The sequence below is a fragment of the Bombina bombina genome, chromosome 4 (assembly GCF_027579735.1).
Source record: "Bombina bombina isolate aBomBom1 chromosome 4, aBomBom1.pri, whole genome shotgun sequence".
NCBI lineage: Eukaryota > Metazoa > Chordata > Amphibia > Anura > Bombinatoridae > Bombina > Bombina bombina.
In genome coordinates this window covers 197,397,866-197,415,932 of record NC_069502.1, presented here as the reverse complement: position 1 = coordinate 197,415,932, position 18,067 = coordinate 197,397,866, and the positions used below count along the sequence as shown (strand labels likewise).

The 18,067-nt window shown below is 40.4% G+C and overlaps 1 protein-coding gene across 5 annotated transcripts in view; it reads right to left on the bottom strand.

The window, feature by feature from the left end:
* Nucleotides 1-18,067, bottom strand: part of FBXO25 (F-box protein 25) — a 139,587-nt gene that overhangs the window by 90,247 nt on the left and 31,273 nt on the right. For 3 of the 5 annotated variants that reach the window (XM_053709741.1, XM_053709740.1, XM_053709743.1), the window contains exons 6-8: nucleotides 17,542-17,635; nucleotides 11,699-11,886; nucleotides 10,268-10,450 (exon numbers count right to left, since the gene is read on the bottom strand). In XM_053709741.1, coding sequence (XP_053565716.1) covers nucleotides 10,268-10,450; nucleotides 11,699-11,886; nucleotides 17,542-17,635 — 465 coding nt within the window. The remainder of the gene's footprint in view (nucleotides 1-10,267; nucleotides 10,451-11,698; nucleotides 11,887-17,541; nucleotides 17,636-18,067) is intronic. The other 2 variants (XM_053709742.1, XM_053709744.1) reach the window with 1 other exon arrangement.

Genomic DNA, 18,067 nt, shown 5'->3' with positions numbered 1-18,067 from the left:
CATTGCTGCAACCATTAAACCTATTACCTCCATGCACTGAGCTATGGAAGGCTGAGGAATAGATTGAAGAACTTGACAAGCGTTTAGAAGCTTTAACTTTCTGACCTCTGTCAGAAAAATCTTCATTTCTACAGAATCTATTATTGTTCCTAGAAAAGGAACCCTTGTGGACGGGGACAGGGAACTTTTTTCTATGTTCACCTTCCACCCATGAGACCTGAGAAAAGCTAAAACAATGTCTGTATGAGCCTTTGCTTTGGAAAGGGACGACGCTTGGATTAGAATGTCGTCTAGATAAGGTGCTACAGAAATGCCCCTCGGCCTTAGAACCGCTAGAAGGGACCCTAGCACCTTTGTGAAAATTCTGGGAGCGGTGGCTAAACCGAAAGGAAGAGCCACAAACTGGTAATGTTTTTCCAGAAAGGCAAACCTTAGGAACTGATGGTGATCTTTGTGGATAGGAATATGTAGGTACGCATCCTTTAAGTCCACAGTAGTCATATATTGACCCTCCTGGATTGTTGGTAAGATCGTCCGAATGGTTTCCATTTTGAATGATGGAACTCTGAGGAATTTGTTTAGGATTTTTAAATCCAGAATTGGCCTGAAAGTTCCCTCTTTTTTGGGAACTACAAACAGGTTTGAGTAAAAACCCAGACCTTGTTCCGCTGCTGGAACTGAGTGTATCACTCCCATCTTTAATAGGTCTCCTACGCAATGTAAGAATGCCTGTCTCTTTATCTGGTCTGAAGATAAGCGAGACATGTGGAACCTTCCCCTTGGAGGGAGTACCTTGAACTCTAGAAGATACCCCTGAGAGACTATTTCTAGTGCCCAGGGATCCGGAACATCTCTTGCCCAAGCCTGAGCAAAGAGAGACAGTCTGCCCCCTACTAGATCCGGTCCCGGATCAGGGGCTACCCCTTCATGCTGTCTTGGTAGCAGCAGCAGGCTTCTTGGCCTGTTTACCCTTGTTCCAGCCTTGCATTGGTTTCCATGCTGGTTTAGGCTGGGAAGCGTTACCCTCTTGTCTAGAGGCTGCAGGGTTAGGAGACGGTCTGTTCCTGAAATTGCGAAAGGAACGAAAATTAGATTTGTTCTTAGCCTTGAAAGGCCTATCCTGTGGGAGGGCATGGCCCTTTCCCCCAGTGATGTCTGAAATAATCTCCTTCAATTCCGACCCGAAAAGGGTCTTACCTTTGAAAGGAATATTAAGCAGTTTTGTCTTGGACGACACATCCGCCGACCAAGATTTTAGCCAAAGCGCTCTGCGCGCCACTATTGCAAAACCTGAATTTTTCGCGGCTAATTTAGTTAATTGAAAAGCGGCATCTAAAATAAAGGAATTAGCCAACTTTAGTGCGTGAAGTCTGTCCATGACTTCCTCATATGGAGTCTCCTTATGGAGCGAAATTTCTAGTTCCTCGAACCAAAAAGACGCCGCCGTGGTGACAGGAACAATACACGAAATTGGTTGGAGAAGGAAACCTTGCTGAACAAATATCTTTTTAAGCAACCCTTCCAATTTTTTATCCATAGGATCTTTGAAAGCACAACTGTCCTCAATGGGAATAGTTGTGCGCTTGGCCAACGTAGAAACTGCCCCCTCAACCTTAGGGACTGTTTGCCATGCGTCCCTTCTGGGGTCGACAATGGGGAACATTTTCTTAAATATAGGAGGTGGGACAAAAGGTATACCTGGCTTCTCCCACTCCTTGGTCACTATGTCCGCCACCCTCTTGGGTATCGGAAAGGCATCAGCGTGCACAGGAACCTCTAGGAATTTGTCCATTTTGCACAATTTCTCTGGAATCACCAAAGAGTCACAATCATCAAGAGTAGTTAGCACCTCCTTAAGCAGGGCGCGGAGATGTTCTAACTTAAATTTAAATGCCAAGATATCAGGTTCTGCCTGCTGAGAAACTTTTCCTGAATCAGAAATTTCTCCCTCAGACAGACCTTCCCTCACTGCCAATTCAGACTGGTGTGAGGGTATAACAGATAAATTATCGTCAGCGCCCACTTGCTCATCCTCTGTATTTAAAACTGAGCAATCACGCTTTCTGGGAAATGCTGGCAGTTTGGATAAAAGATTTGCTATAGAATTATCCATTACTACAGTTAATTGCTGCATAGTAACAAGCATTGGCGCGCTAGATGTACTAGGTGTCGCCTGCGCGGGCAAAACTGGTGTTGACACAGAAGGAGAGGATGATGAACTATCCCCACTACCTTCATTTGAAGAATCATCTTGGGCAACCTTATTAAATGTGACAGTACTGTCCTTACTTTGTTTGGACGCCATGGCACAATTTGAACATACATTTAAAGGGGGAACCACCTTGGCCTCCATACACACAGAACATATGCTATCTGAAGGTATAGACATGTTAGACAGACTTTAGCAGGCTATTAATGCAATAAAACCGTTACTGTCTCTTTAAATAATAAAAAGAGCACACTTTATTTCTGAATGTTTGAAAAACTATGAAGGAAATATCCGATCTTTACAAAATTTGCACCCTAGTCTCTTAATGCTTTGAAAGTATTGTACACCAAATGAGCAAACCGGAGCTAATTGTTCAATTTACCAGTTTAAACCCACTACAGTCCCTGCTACAGCCTTTGCTGCAGCTTTTACCTTCCTTGGGGGTTATTCACCACAGAAATAAGCCTTCTTGAAATCGTTTTCATGGCCACAGGACCCTCTCACATGAAGCTGCATGCACTGCTTCCAAAAGTAACTGCGCAACTGAGGCACGAAAATGAGGCCTCCTCCCTCTGCATACCAGAGTGAAGGGGCCTTCCTGACTAGATTAGGTGTCTAAACAACTGCCAGGCCTAATAAAAACGTTCCCAAAAGTGTTTCAAAGTCACAAAACACTCCAAAAGTCATATAAATATTATATAAATCAATCGATTTAGCCCACAATAGTGTCAACCAGTATAGAGCCCATTTATAAGCCTTCATTCTGTTATGAGTCTAAGAAAATGGCTTACCGATCCCATAAGGGAAAATGACAGTCTTCTAGCATTACTATGTCTTGTTAGAAAAGAGACTAGTCATACCTGGAGCAGAAAAGTCTGCAAACTGTTCCCCCAACTGAAGTTCTCTGGTTTCAACAGTCCTGCGTGGGAACAGCAATGGATTTTAGTTACTGTTGCTAAAATCATACTCCTCTTTTAACAGAACTCTTCATCACTTTCTGTTGTAGAGTAAATAGTACAAACCGGCAGTATTTTAAAATAACAAACTCTTGATAGAAGAAAACATAATTTATGCTTACCTGATAAATTCCTTTCTTCTGTTGTGTGATCAGTCCACGGGTCATCATTACTTCTGGGATATAACTCCTCCCCAACAGGAAATGCAAGAGGATTCACCCAGCAGAGCTGCATATAGCTCCTCCCCTCTACGTCAGTCCCAGTCATTCGACCAAGAATCAACGAGAAAGGAGTAACCAAGGGTGAAGTGGTGACTGGAGTATAATTTAAAAGATATTTACCTGCCTTAAAAACAGGGCGGGCCGTGGACTGATCACACAACAGAAGAAAGGAATTTATCAGGTAAGCATAAATTATGTTTTCTTCTGTTATGTGTGATCAGTCCACGGGTCATCATTACTTCTGGGATACCAATACCAAAGCAAAAGTACACGGATGACGGGAGGGAAAGGCAGGCTCATTATACAGAAGGAACCACTGCCTGAAGAACCTTTCTCCCAAAAATAGCCTCCGAAGAAGCAAAAGTGTCAAATTTGTAAAATTTGGAAAAAGTATGAAGTGAAGACCAAGTTGCAGCCTTGCAAATCTGTTCAACAGAGGCCTCATTCTTAAAGGCCCAAGTGGAAGCCACAGCTCTAGTGGAGTGAGCTGTAATTCTTTCAGGAGGCTGCTGTCCAGCAGTCTCATAGGCTAAACGTATTATGCTACGAAGCCAAAAAGAGAGAGAGGTAGCAGAAGCTTTTTGACCTCTCCTCTGTCCAGAGTAAACGACAAACAAGGAAGAAGTTTGGCGAAAATCTTTAGTTGCCTGCAAGTAGAACTTGAGGGCACGAACTACATCCAGATTGTGTAAAAGACGTTCCTTCTTTGAAGAAGGATTTGGACACAAGGATGGGACAACAATCTCTTGATTGATGTTCCTGTTAGTGACTACCTTAGGTAAGAACCCAGGTTTAGTACGCAGAACTACCTTGTCTGAGTGAAAAATCAGATAAGGGGAATCACAATGTAAGGCTGATAACTCAGAGACTCTTCGAGCCGAGGAAATAGCCATTAAAAACAGAACTTTCCAAGATAACATTTTTATATCAATGGAATGAAGGGGTTCAAACGGAACACCCTGTAAAACGTTAAGAACTAAGTTTAAACTCCATGGTGGAGCAACGGCTTTAAACACAGGCTTGATCCTAGCTAAAGCCTGACAAAAGGACTGGACGTCTGGATTTTCTGACAGACGTCTGTGTAACAAGATGGACAGAGCTGAAATCTGTCCCTTTAATGAACTAGCTGATAAACCCTTTTCTAAACCTTCTTGTAGAAAAGACAGTATCCTAGCGATCCTAACCTTACTCCAGGAGTAACCTTTGGATTCGCACCAGTATAGGTATTTCCGCCATATTTTATGGTAAATCCTTCTGGTAACAGGCTTCCTAGCCTGAATTAGGGTATCAATAACCGACTCAGAAAAACCACGTTTTGATAAAATCAAGCGTTCAATTTCCAAGCAGTCAGCTTCAGAGAAGTTAGATTTTGATGTTTGAATGGACCCTGTATCAGAAGGTCCTGTCTTAGAGGTAGAGACCAAGGCGGACAGGATGACATGTCCACTAGATCTGCATACCAAGTCCTGCGTGGCCATGCAGGTGCTATTAGAATTACTGATGCTCTCTCCTGTTTGATTTTGGCAATCAATCGAGGAAGCAGCGGGAAGGGTGGAAACACATAAGCCATCCTGAAGTTCCAAGGTGCTGTCAAAGCATCTATCAGAACTGCTCCCGGATCCCTGGATCTGGACCCGTAGCGAGGAAGTTTGGCGTTCTGGCGAGACGCCATGAGATCTATCTCTGGTTTGCCCCAACGTCGAAGTATTTGGGCAAAGACCTCCGGATGAAGTTCCCACTCCCCCGGATGAAAAGTCTGGCGACTCAAGAAATCCGCCTCCCAGTTCTCCACTCCCGGGATGTGGATTGCTGACAGGTGGCAAGAGTGAGACTCTGCCCAGCGAATTATCTTTGATACTTCCATCATTGCTAGGGAGCTTCTTGTCCCTCCCTGATGGTTGATGTAAGCTACAGTCGTGATGTTGTCCGACTGAAACCTGATGAACCCCCGAGTTGTTAACTGGGGCCAAGCCAGAAGGGCATTGAGAACTGCTCTCAATTCCAGAATGTTTATTGGAAGGAGACTCTCCTCCTGATTCCATAGTCCCTGAGCCTTCAGAGAATTCCAGACAGCGCCCCAACCTAGTAGGCTGGCGTCTGTTGTTACAATTGTCCAGTCTGGCCTGCTGAATGGCATCCCCCTGGACAGGTGTGGCCGATAAAACCACCATAGAAGAGAATTTCTGGTCTCTTGATTCAGATTCAGAGTAGGGGACAAATCTGAGTAATCCCCATTCCACTGACTTAGCATGCATAATTGCAGCGGTCTGAGGTGTAGGCGTGCAAAAGGTACTATGTCCATTGCCGCTACCATTAAGCCGATCACCTCCATGCATTGAGCTACTGACGGGTGTTGAATGGAATGAAGGACGCGGCATGCATTTTGAAGCTTTGTTAACCTGTCTTCTGTCAGGTAAATCTTCATTTCTACAGAATCTATAAGAGTCCCCAAGAATGGAACTCTTGTGAGAGGAAAGAGAGAACTCTTCTTTTCGTTCACTTTCCATCCATGCGACCTTAGAAATGCCAGAACTAACTCTGTATGAGACTTGGCAGTTTGAAAGCTTGAAGCTTGAATTAGAATGTCGTCTAGGTACGGAGCTACCGAAATCCCTCGCGGTCTTAGTACCGCTAGAAGGGCACCCAGAACCTTTGTGAAGATTCTTGGAGCCGTAGCCAATCCGAATGGAAGAGCTACAAACTGGTAGTGCCTGTCTAAGAAGGCAAACCTTAGATACCGGTGATGATCTTTGTGGATCGGTATGTGAAGGTAAGCATCCTTTAAATCCACTGTGGTCATGTACTGACCCTCTTGGATCATGGGTAAGATTGTCCGAATAGTTTCCATTTTGAACGATGGAACTCTTAGGAATTTGTTTAGAGTCTTTAAATCTAAGATTGGCCTGAAAGTTCCCTCTTTTTTGGGAACCACAAACAGGTTTGAGTAGAACCCTTGTCCTTGTTCCGACCGCGGAACCGGATGGATCACTCCCATTAATAACAGATCTTGTACGCAGCGTAGAAACGCTTCTTTCTTTATCTGGTTTGTTGACAACCTTGACAGATGAAATCTCCCTCTTGGGGGAGATAATTTGAAGTCTAGAAGGTATCCCTGCGATATGATCTCTAGAGCCCAGGGATCCTGAACATCTCTTGCCCAGGCCTGGGCGAAGAGAGAGAGTCTGCCCCCCACTAGATCCGGTCCCGGATCGGGGGCTCTCGGTTCATGCTGTCTTTGGGGCAGCAGCAGGTTTCCTGGCCTGCTTGCTCTTGTTCCAGGACTGGTTAGGCTTCCAGCCTTGCCTGTAACGAGCAACAGCTCCTTCCTGTTTTGGTGCAGTGGAGGTTGATGCTGCTCCTGTTTTAAAGTTCCGAAAGGGACGAAAATTAGACTGTCTAGCCTTAGCTTTGGCTTTGTCTTGAGGTAGGGCGTGGCCCTTACCTCCTGTAATGTCAGCGATAATCTCTTTCAAACCGGGCCCAAATAAAGACTGCCCCTTGAAAGGTATATTAAGTAATTTGGACTTAGAAGTAACATCAGCTGACCAGGATTTTAGCCACAGCGCCCTACGTGCCTGTATGGCGAATCCTGAGTTCTTAGCCGTAAGTTTGGTTAAATGTACTACGGCCTCCGAAATGAAGGAATTAGCTAGTTTAAGGACTCTAAGCCTGTCCGTAATGTCGTCTAGCGTAGATGAACTAAGGTTCTCTTCAAGCGACTCAATCCAAAATGCTGCCGCAGCCGTAATCGGCGCGATACATGCAAGGGGTTGTAATATAAAACCTTGTTGAACAAACATTTTCTTAAGGTAACCCTCTAATTTTTTATCCATTGGATCTGAGAAAGCACAGCTATCCTCCACCGGGATAGTGGTACGCTTAGCTAAAGTAGAAACTGCTCCCTCCACCTTGGGGACCGTTTGCCATAAGTCCCTAGTGGTGGCGTCTATTGGAAACATCTTTCTAAATATTGGAGGGGGTGAGAACGGCACACCGGGTCTATCCCACTCCTTAGTAACAATTTCAGTTAGTCTCTTAGGTATAGGAAAAACGTCAGTACTCGCCGGTACCGCAAAGTATTTATCCAACCTACACAGTTTCTCTGGTATTGCAACGGTGTTACAATCGTTGAGAGCTGCTAAGACCTCCCCTAGTAGTACACGGAGGTTCTCCAATTTAAATTTAAAATTTGAAATATCTGAGTCCAATCTGTTTGGATCAGAACCGTCACCCACAGAATGAAGCTCTCCGTCCTCATGCTCTGCGAGCTGTGACGCAGTATCAGACATGGCCCTAGCATTGTCAGCGCACTCTGTTCTCACCCCAGAGTGATCACGCTTGCCTCTTAGTTCTGGTAATTTAGACAAAACTTCAGTCATAACAGTAGCCATATCTTGTAATGTTATCTGTAATGGCCGCCCAGATGTACTAGGCGCCAAAATATCACGCACCTCCCGGGCGGGAGATGCAGGTACTGCCGCGTGAGGCGAGTTAGTCGGCATAACTCTCCCCTCGCAGTTTGGTGAAATTTGTTCACATTGTACAGATTGACCTTTATTTAAAGTAGCATCAATACAGTTAGTACATAAATTTCTATTGGGCTCCACCTTGGCATTGGAACAAATGACACAGATATCTTCCTCTGAGTCAGACATGTTTAACACACTAGCAAAAAAACTTACAACTTGGTTATAATCTTTTTTAGCAAAAAAACGCACTGTGCCTCAAAGAGGTACTAACGATTAAATGACAGTTGAAATAATGAACTGAAAAACTGTTATAGCACCAAACTTTAAAACAACACAATCTTTTAGCAAAGGTTTGTTCCCATTAGTAAAAACAACACTAATTAAATTTGTACATAAGAAAATAAAACAACGTTTTTATTCACAGTCACTATAAGGATTCTCACAGCTCTGCTGAGAGAATTTACCTCCCTTCAAAGAAGTTTGAAGACCCCTGAGATCTGTCAGAGATGAACCGGATCATGCAGGAAATATAAAAGTAACTGACTGGAATTTTTTGATGCGTAGCAAAGAGCGCCAAAAACGGCCCCTCCCTCTCCCACACAGCAGTGAAGAGAAACGAAACTGTCACAATTAAAGCAAAAAAAAAAAAAAACTGCCAAGTGGAAAATAATGCCCAAATATTTATTCACACAGTACCTCAGCAAAGTTAAACGATTCTACATTCCAGCAAAAACGTTTAACATGAGAATAGTTATTAAAAGGATTAATGACCTTTAACAGAGTAGTTCCGGTGAAATACCATCCCCAGAATACTGAAGTGTATACATACATGTCATTTTAACGGTATGGCAGGCTTTTCTCATCAATTCCATTCAGAAAATAAAAACTGCCACATACCTCAATGCAGATTCATCTGCCCGCTGTCCCCTGATCTGAAGCCTTTACCTCCCTCAGATGGTCGAGAACAGCAATATGATCTTAACGACTCCGGTTAAAATCATAGTAAAAATCTCTGTCAGATTCTTCCTCAAACTCTGCCAGAGAAGTAATAACACGCTCCGGTGCTATTTTAAAATAACAAACTTTTGATTGAAGTCATAAAAACTAAGTATAATCACCATAGTCCTCTCACACATCCTATCTAGTCGTTGGGTGCAAGAGAATGACTGGGACTGACGTAGAGGGGAGGAGCTATATGCAGCTCTGCTGGGTGAATCCTCTTGCATTTCCTGTTGGGGAGGAGTTATATCCCAGAAGTAATGATGACCCGTGGACTGATCACACATAACAGAAGAAATAAAACTACAACTAACACCACATACTCTTTACCATCCCCGTGGAGATGCTACTTGTTCAGAGCAGGCAAAGAGAATGACTGGGGGGCGGAGCCAGAGGGGGGACTATATGGACAGCTTTTGCTGTGTGCTCCCTTTGCCATTTCCTGTAGGGGAAGAGAATATTACCACAAGTAAGGATGAAGCCATGGACCGGACACACCAATGTAGGAGAAACTAACATTTTATCACCTCTTTCACTTTACCCTTCCTATTACTTAGTATAGGTAAAGAGAATGACTGGGGGGTGGAGTCAAGGGAGGAGCTATATAGATAGCTCTGCTGTGGTGCTCCTTGCCACTTCCTGTTAGCAGGAGGATAATATCCCACAAGTTAAGGATGAATCCGTGGACTCGTCGTATCTTGTAGAAGAAAAGTGTAAATATAAAAATATTGTGCACATGTTGATAATAGAAGTGAATTGAATTGATTGTTTTTAAATACGCTATATTTGTATCATAAAAGTTTCATTTTGACTTTAGTGTCTCTTTAATTATGGCTTTATGTGAGGAAAGCAGAAACTAAACTGATGGTAGTCACTGGTCATATAAATACCCTAACAATCCCTTCAGCATTAACATAGTCCAAGACAAGCTCTCAAAACTGAAACTCTAGGCAATAGCAGATAAAACTTAGCTATTTGTAAATATGCTACTTTCACATTTGTTTCCACATTTTTCCAAGAGATTGCAAGATTGTACTTGAATAACCTGTAGGTAATAATACCTCTTTAGACCAAAAGCCTAATACCTGCAACAATGAATGAAATAATGTCAAGAGGGATATGTGTTTGGCCAGAAATCAGCAGCTGGCTCCTAGTAGTACACTGCAGTTCTTGAGCCTACCTAGGTTTACTGTTCAACAACGGATACCAAAAAGAACAAAGCAAATTTGATAACAGAAAAAAATTGGAAAGTTGTTTAAAGTTGCATGTTCTATCTGAATCATAAAAAGTTTAATTATAATTGTACTGTCGTTTTAAAGCCAGGAAGTTCCCTACTGTCATATGCAAATAACATTCTAGGATTATAACAAATTTCCCTGTTATTTTAAATATATATATATGTATATTAGTTACCATTTTCTCAGCAAAATGATACTTGCAGAGTTGTTTCCAAAGATAACTGTCTTCACTCAATAAGTGCAAAGTTGGGGTGACTTCTCCTAGGTTGATTATGTCCCAGGCATCTGCAAATCTGTATATGATATTGTTTTGCATAGCAAGAGGAAGATCACACAGAGTAAGGCCACTGTTGAAATGCTGAAAATAAAAAATAAAACTGGTTACATACAACATGAAATAATTCTTATTGCTACACTTTTAGCATCAGATAAAAGAGATAGTAAGGCTGTAATAAAAGCAATTAGAGAGAGAAAAGGTCATGATATGTGTGCAAAACACAGAAATGGACTGCATTCTAAAACTGGACAGGGTACACATCCTATGGCCCTGCAAAACACAGTCCTGGGTGCTCACTAGCACTCACAGACAGCTGCACAGCTATCAGGGACTCGGGCGGTTGGCAGTTAACCCCAGACAAGCCAGGGTGCAGAGCCCATAGGGAAATTACAAAGGGCCTGTGTCACTCTTCTTTGTATCTCAGGGTGTTTAGTTGAAGACATGCATTGTGTTGCTGTAGGTTAGGGACCCAGGGAGGCAGAGACACAGACGTGATCCTAGGCCTATCATCATTTGACCAAATGCTGCAACTATCTCTTCCATTTTGATTTTATTCTAGCTTCTAGCTGTGTGCTTACAAGAGAGAGACAGACTTTCTATGTTCTAACCCTAGCTAAGCTTAAAAGCTGTGTATACAGCGATGCTATGGCGTAAAGGGAAGTCTGCCTAAAAGCAGGCTGAAGTAAAAAGACACACACTTGATATAAGCCTATAAAGGACAGCATTAAGACATTTTTAATATGCTACTGCTCGGTACACACACACACATATATACAGTAACATATATATATATATATATATATATATATATATATATATATATATATATATTTATTATTTTTTTAAGAAGTGCCAGATGGCTAGATTGCCTACTGGTTTAGTGGTGAAAATGTCACCTCAATAAAAGAAAAAGATTTGATGTGGGCAGCCGGAGGGGGTTATAAAATAAAACAGAGCTTTCTTTAGTGCATCTGAAAATAAAAAATGACGAATGAAGGCAAGTATATAAAGTAATATAGATTAGGAAAAGGATTTAACTATGTGCTAAATGTATCATCACTTTAATTTCTAATGCTAAATATATGATATCAAAATATGAAGAAAAAAAATACTCAAATATAACTTAAACAACTCATCAAACAAAATGTTTAAATAACTGGACACATCTCATTGCTGTGTAGTTTACTATCAAATTGCAGTTACCAATACAGTGAAATCGCATCCTAGACGTCTGAAGACTACATTATGCTGACTTTTATGCAACATCTAAATTTGCAAAACCACATGAAAAAAAAAACATTACAAAAACAAACACAAACAAAAAACAACTACCTGGGTTATTTGGAGGTTCATCAGTTGCTGCTGCCATGAAAGAACAGTTTCCAGCCGGCAAATCCAAATGTTTATATTTCCAACTAAAACAGATTTGCCAACTTCTCTAATCAGAATACAAAGGGTGGAACTCAGATCCTCCAGAAGCTCTTTGACTAAGCGTGGGTTATAGTGATCTTCTAAAACTAGAAAAACAAATATTACTTTAAAACTTTTATAATTGAGTACCAAAAGTGAGAAAGATTGATCTTGTTTTGACCAATTTGCATATTCAGTCCAACAAACACAAATAATAGTCTCTTTTGAACCAAAGCAAATTTTATTGTTGCTTATCCTCATGTCCATGACAGAAAAAACCCAGAGGGTGGAGAGACCAGAGACTGATCATTGCTGGATACACTCTTAAAAAGTGTATCCTTTATAACAGGGGTATCAAGCTTAATGTATCTAGGGGCCACTGGCAAAGTGTTCTTCTCCTGTGGATGCTGCTTAACCCCTTAATGACCGCAGCACTTTTCCATTTTCTGACCGTTTGGGACCAAGGCTATTTTTACAGTGTTTGTGTTTAGCTGTAATTTTCCTCTTACTCATTTACTGTACCCACACATATTATATACCGTTTTTCTCGCCATTAAATGGACTTTCAAAAGATACCATTATTTTCATCATATCTTATAATTTACTATAAAAAAAATTATAAAATATGAGGAAAAATTGAAAAAAAAAACACTTTTTTTAACTTTGACCCCCAAAATCTGTTGCACATCTACAACCACCAAAAAACACCTATGCTAAATAGTTTCTAAATTTTGTCCTGAGTTTAGAAATACCCAATGTTTACATCTTCTTTGCTTTTTTTGTAAGTTATAGGGCCATAAATACAAGTAGCACTTTGCTATTTGCAAACCACTTTTTTTTCAAAATTAGCGCTAGTTACATTAGAACACTAATATCTTTCAGGAATCCCTGAATATCCATTGACATGTATATATTTTTTTTTAGTAGACAACCCAAAGTATTGATCTAGGCCAATTTTGGTATATTTCATGCCACCATTTCACCGCCAAATGCGATCAAATAAAAAAAAATTCACTTTTTCACAATTTTTTTCACAAACTTTAGGTTTCTCACTGAAATTATTTACAAATAGTTTGTGCAATTATGGCACAAATGGTTGTAAATTCTTCTCTGTGATCCCCTTTGTTCAGAAATAGCAGACTTATATGGCTTTGGTGTTGCTTTTTGGTAATTAGAATGCCACTAAATGCCACTGCGCACCACACGTGTATTATGCCCAGCAGTGAAGGGGTTAATTAGGGAGCATGTAGGGAGCTTGTAGGGTTAATTTTAGCTTTAGTGTAGTGTAGTAGACAACCCCAAGTATTGATCTAGGCCCATTTTGGTATATTTCATGCCACCATTTCACCGCCAAATGCGATCAAATTAAAAAAAACGTAAAATTTTTCACAATTTTAGGTTTCTCACTGAAATCATTTACAAACAGCTTGTGCAGTTATGGCACAAATGGTTGTAAATGCTTCTCTGGGATCCCCTTTGTTCAGAAATAGCAGACATATATGGCTTTGGCGTTGCTTTTTGGTATTTAGAAGGCCGCTAAATGCCGCTGCGCATCACACGTGTATTATGGCTAGCAGTGAAGGGGTTAATTAGGTAGCTTGTAGGGAGCTTGCAGGGTTAATATTAGATTTACTGTAGAGCTCAGCCTTCCACCTAAAACATCAGACCCCCTGATCCCTCCCAAACAGCTCTCTTCCCTCCCCCACCCCACAATTATCCCCGCCATCTTAAGTACTGGCAGAAAGTCTGCCAGTACTAAAATAAAAGCTATATATATTTTTTTTAATGATTTTTTTTAAGCATATTTACATATGCTGCTGTGTACTATCCCCCCTTAGCCCCCAACCTCACTGATCCCCCCCCAAACAGCTCTATCCCCTCCCACTCTAACTTAATGGGCGCCATCTTGGGTACTGGCAGCTGTCTGCCAGTACCCAGTTTAGAAGAAAAAAATGGTTTGTTTTTTTAATTTGTTGAAATTTTCTGTAGTGTAGCTTCCCCACACACAAACCAACCCCCCCACCCCTCCACGATCGCTTTTTGTGCTTTTGCACAAACAAGATTAGGCAGGTTTTATGAAATGATTTTCCGTAGTGTAGCGGTTCCCACCCGCTCCCGCCCCGTGCACGCCCGCCACCCTCTGTGCACGCGCGCGCGCCCGTGCGCACCCCCGATGGTCCCGCCCCCGATCCCGCCCCCCGTGACATCACGCGGCACACCGATGGCCGCCCACCCGCCTCCCAATTCGGCTCCCACCCACCAACGATACCGGCCATCGATGTCCGGTGCAGAGAGGGCCACAGAGTGCCTCTCTCTGCATCGGATGGCCATGTGAGGTTATTGCAGGATGCCTCCATATCGAGGCATCACTGCAATAACCGGAAAGCAGCTGGAAGCGAGCAGGATCGCTTCCAGCTGCTTTCCACACCGAGGACGTGCAGGGTACGTCCTCAGGCGTTAACTGCCTTTTTTTTGAGGACGTACCCTGCACGTCCTCGGTCATTAAGGGGTTAAACAGAGTGAGTGCTCTAAAACAGGATATACTAGGAACTGGAAGTGACATGTACCAAAGTAGTAGCATAAGGTGGGATTTGTATCCCACTACAGACATAAACAGTCATCTATTTCTTGTGAATGCCAAATAAAGTGATCAGACTGGAACTGTATAACAGCGTAAAAAAGTGCATGCTATAATCGACAATGCATGGGAGGGCCAGGTGAAATTATCTTGAGGGCCGCATATGGCCCCAGGGCCTATACTTTGAGACCACTGCTTCATAATATGGTTTCTTTAGCTCACGTTTTTATAATTGGTACAACAATAAGCTATAAAAATGCACTGTGAAAGAACCTGTATTTTACCCTAACTAGCTTTCCAGGTGCTTTTTGTTTCTCCCCCCACTCCCTCTCTTGACAATCATAAAATGTCTCTCATCAATGACAGATCAAATCAAGAAGCAACATGTTATTAATTACATGCAGACCTCTCCCCTACTAAATTAACAAGACAAGGATAAAAAGAGTCCCAAACACTTACAAACTTGGAGAAAGCACTGCTACGTGCGGAAACTAAATGAATCTTCTTACTGAATTCAGAGCAACCCTTTGGACTGAATAAGCAAAATAATTTTGCACCATTCTTATAAAAATAAGTAGGGAACATGTCAACCTTAATATGCTCTATAGGTTATAATAACCAGAATCTGGTTTTGACCTACAAGATTGGCAAACTAAACTAAAACCAGCCAATTGTAACCACTTATAATGTTCATATATGACAAATTAATAATGCAATAGATGTCAGTAAAACAGTATTTAAAAAATATACCAAGGTACTGACAAAAGGGGTTAAAGCACAATGAGAAACATGGCATTTATATTTTGCCAATGGTACTCCATTGGCAAAATATAAATCACACTTTTTTTTATTAACCTTTAGATTAATTTCACACTATAAATCACACTTTTTTTTTTAGATTAATTTCACAAAATATAAATCACACTTTTTTTTATAAACCTTTAGATTAATTTCAAACTACATATATGTAACATTTGCACAATATTTTCCCTTCAGTATATGCACACTTTTATAACTGGCGCCAACACTATAATTCGATTTTGCATTCACTTCAATTTATACTTGACTTCACTTTTAAGGTTCAAGATATATACAGGTTCATCATATTTCTGGTTCAATAACTTTTTAACCATACGATGGTCACCTTTTCTTCTACACAATTTTTTTATTTTACAGTCTATATTCTATTCACCAATAGATCAAGCTGGTCTATTTCACATGGAACAATTTATGGTACCTTGGGTACTATTTTTCTGACCAACAGGTATATTCTTTATAATTATGGAACATATTTGTCTACCAGCCATTTATGGGTACTATATTTTGGTTACACAGGTTCAAATGAAACTTCTCATAAGTCCACGACTTCGCTTTGTTAATATTCAAGCAATATAACCACCAAGCAATAGTATCAATCCATATATACAGTATAATTGATGCGCATATCTCTTCTGTCAAGGGATGTCTCAGATCGTAATAGGACACAAATAACGATGACAATATGAGTGGGGGCGGGTCCTTGACCTGCTACGCAATAAATAGAGGACACTGACGCTGCGCCCACCCTGTGAAAAAGCCGGCAACGGCAAAAATATGTTAGGGTTTTTGTTAGGGAATTGGTAAGGAGCCTTAGGAGCTCTTGTGTTTTAAATTGCATTTGGCATTCTTTACTGTAGTCACATGTTACGCTAAGATTATGAGCTGAGCTATTATAGAATATTGGTACTTTTGGGCTATCTTATGAGTCTGAAATAGGCCTACTGACCAATATGGGTTACACAACATACTAAGAACTCTCCACCTTACCCAGAGGTTATTGTGGTCTCCTTTTTAGGTTACAAGGCTGTCACAATTAGCAAACACTTTAAGTACTTTACACCACAATATATCTGGGTATTGCATGAGCGCAACTGTTGCAATATACACTAGTTACACTGTGTCAATCCCTAGAGTATATACATAATCTCTGGTTGGAAACTATTTTATTGTACTGATATTGCCAAGTTCAGTATTTTGGTCGTGTGAAGTATGTTTGTAACCACCAGCAGTAGTTAGATTTAGTGCTGCGTTGGTAGCTAGACATTTTTGTGCCCAATTCGTGCTCTCATATTGAATTAGTATACTCATATTCATTCCTACATAGATTGTCCATTTGTGTTTTTACAGTTTTTCCTAATTTAATTTTTTCAATCCTTAATAAAAGTTATGTTTTAAACTTTTGTCTGTGTGGAGCTGTTCTTTTTATTCTTGTATTCTTGCTAGAGGGTCCCCTCTTTCTCTGTACATATAGTCACAATACACAGCACCTATACCCGTCAACATAGATTTCTATGAATGAGTCTGTTTATTAATAAGGGTTAAGAGTATATATATATATATATATATATATATATATATATATATATATATATATGTAGTGTCATTGGTCTCTTGCTTCTTTAATCACTTACAAACAGCATCTGTTAAGTAACTAATACGGTTTTCCTGCTTATAAGGCCAGTAAATGATATTGCCGTCTTAATAGATAATAAAAGGACAACATTGACATGGTCTAATTCATTAAAGCACATATTTTTTGCAGTACTGGACAAAGAGAATGGGTTTAAACACTGCAAAGGTCCTGTTCTATTAGCGCAAGCCTTGCGGCACTTAAGCAGAACACTGGTGCTGATGGTAAGTGTTGTGCAACTACAGCTTCTGATTGGCCCATGGCCATGTTCTTCTATGGCGCTGCAAGACTTGGGGCTTAAATGTGGGGATTTACCTATGTGTTTAAGCACTTCTTTGCAGGGGTCACTAATGCAAAAACGACACACTAACAAATTAGAACATGCATTGTTGTCCCTTTAAGTAAGTACTTATTCTTTGGTGAAAACATGCCTGCATAAATAAAAGCCATACATAAAAAGGTGAATGCTTTTTACGTGAATAAAGAAAAAGTTGACATTTGGCAGACCAATTAGCTATGACATTTTTAGTATTGCTCATTTAACTAAAGTGTCACTATTATAATGCAGAAGATTTCTTCATAATATCATTTTTCACAAACAACTCCGGCATCAATCATGAAGTGTTTAAAGAGCTTTTCTACATATAATAAAGGGCTGTTATTTCTAAAGGTCAGCATAAAGTCCAGGCAGACAAATACCACTATGACATTTTGTTTTTTTAAATAATGTATTACCTTTTTGAACAATTTTTTCCAAAATGTTAAAATAATTCTTTTGTGCTGCTCCACTTAGTGATGTGAGTTGGGATTTTGCAATCAACTGCAGCAACTATAGGACAAAAACAAAATAATATATCACATGTGCAATTAACACCTAAACACTTAACTGTAATCATAAATATACATTTTGATTGTCATTTTAATTTATACGAGTTTAAATGTGTTATCTGATACTTTTTTTTAAAGTTTATTAAATTAGAAGAGAATTGTGCTTTCTATTATGAGAACTGAGCATGCACATAAATGTTTTTTACATTTGAAACAGGTATAAGTAGAAAAGATCGCTGACTTTGAAACAAGCAGTGCCATTAAAAAGGACACAAAACCCTTTGAAAAAATAATAATTGCAATATGCTTGTTATTTATTTTGCCCCCTTTCTTTATAATTTTACTCTGAAAATTGTGTTTGTTCAGTTTGGAAGTGCAGACTCCGCAAACCAAACCCTGCTACATATCTGTCCATAATTGGCCTAAGCATAAG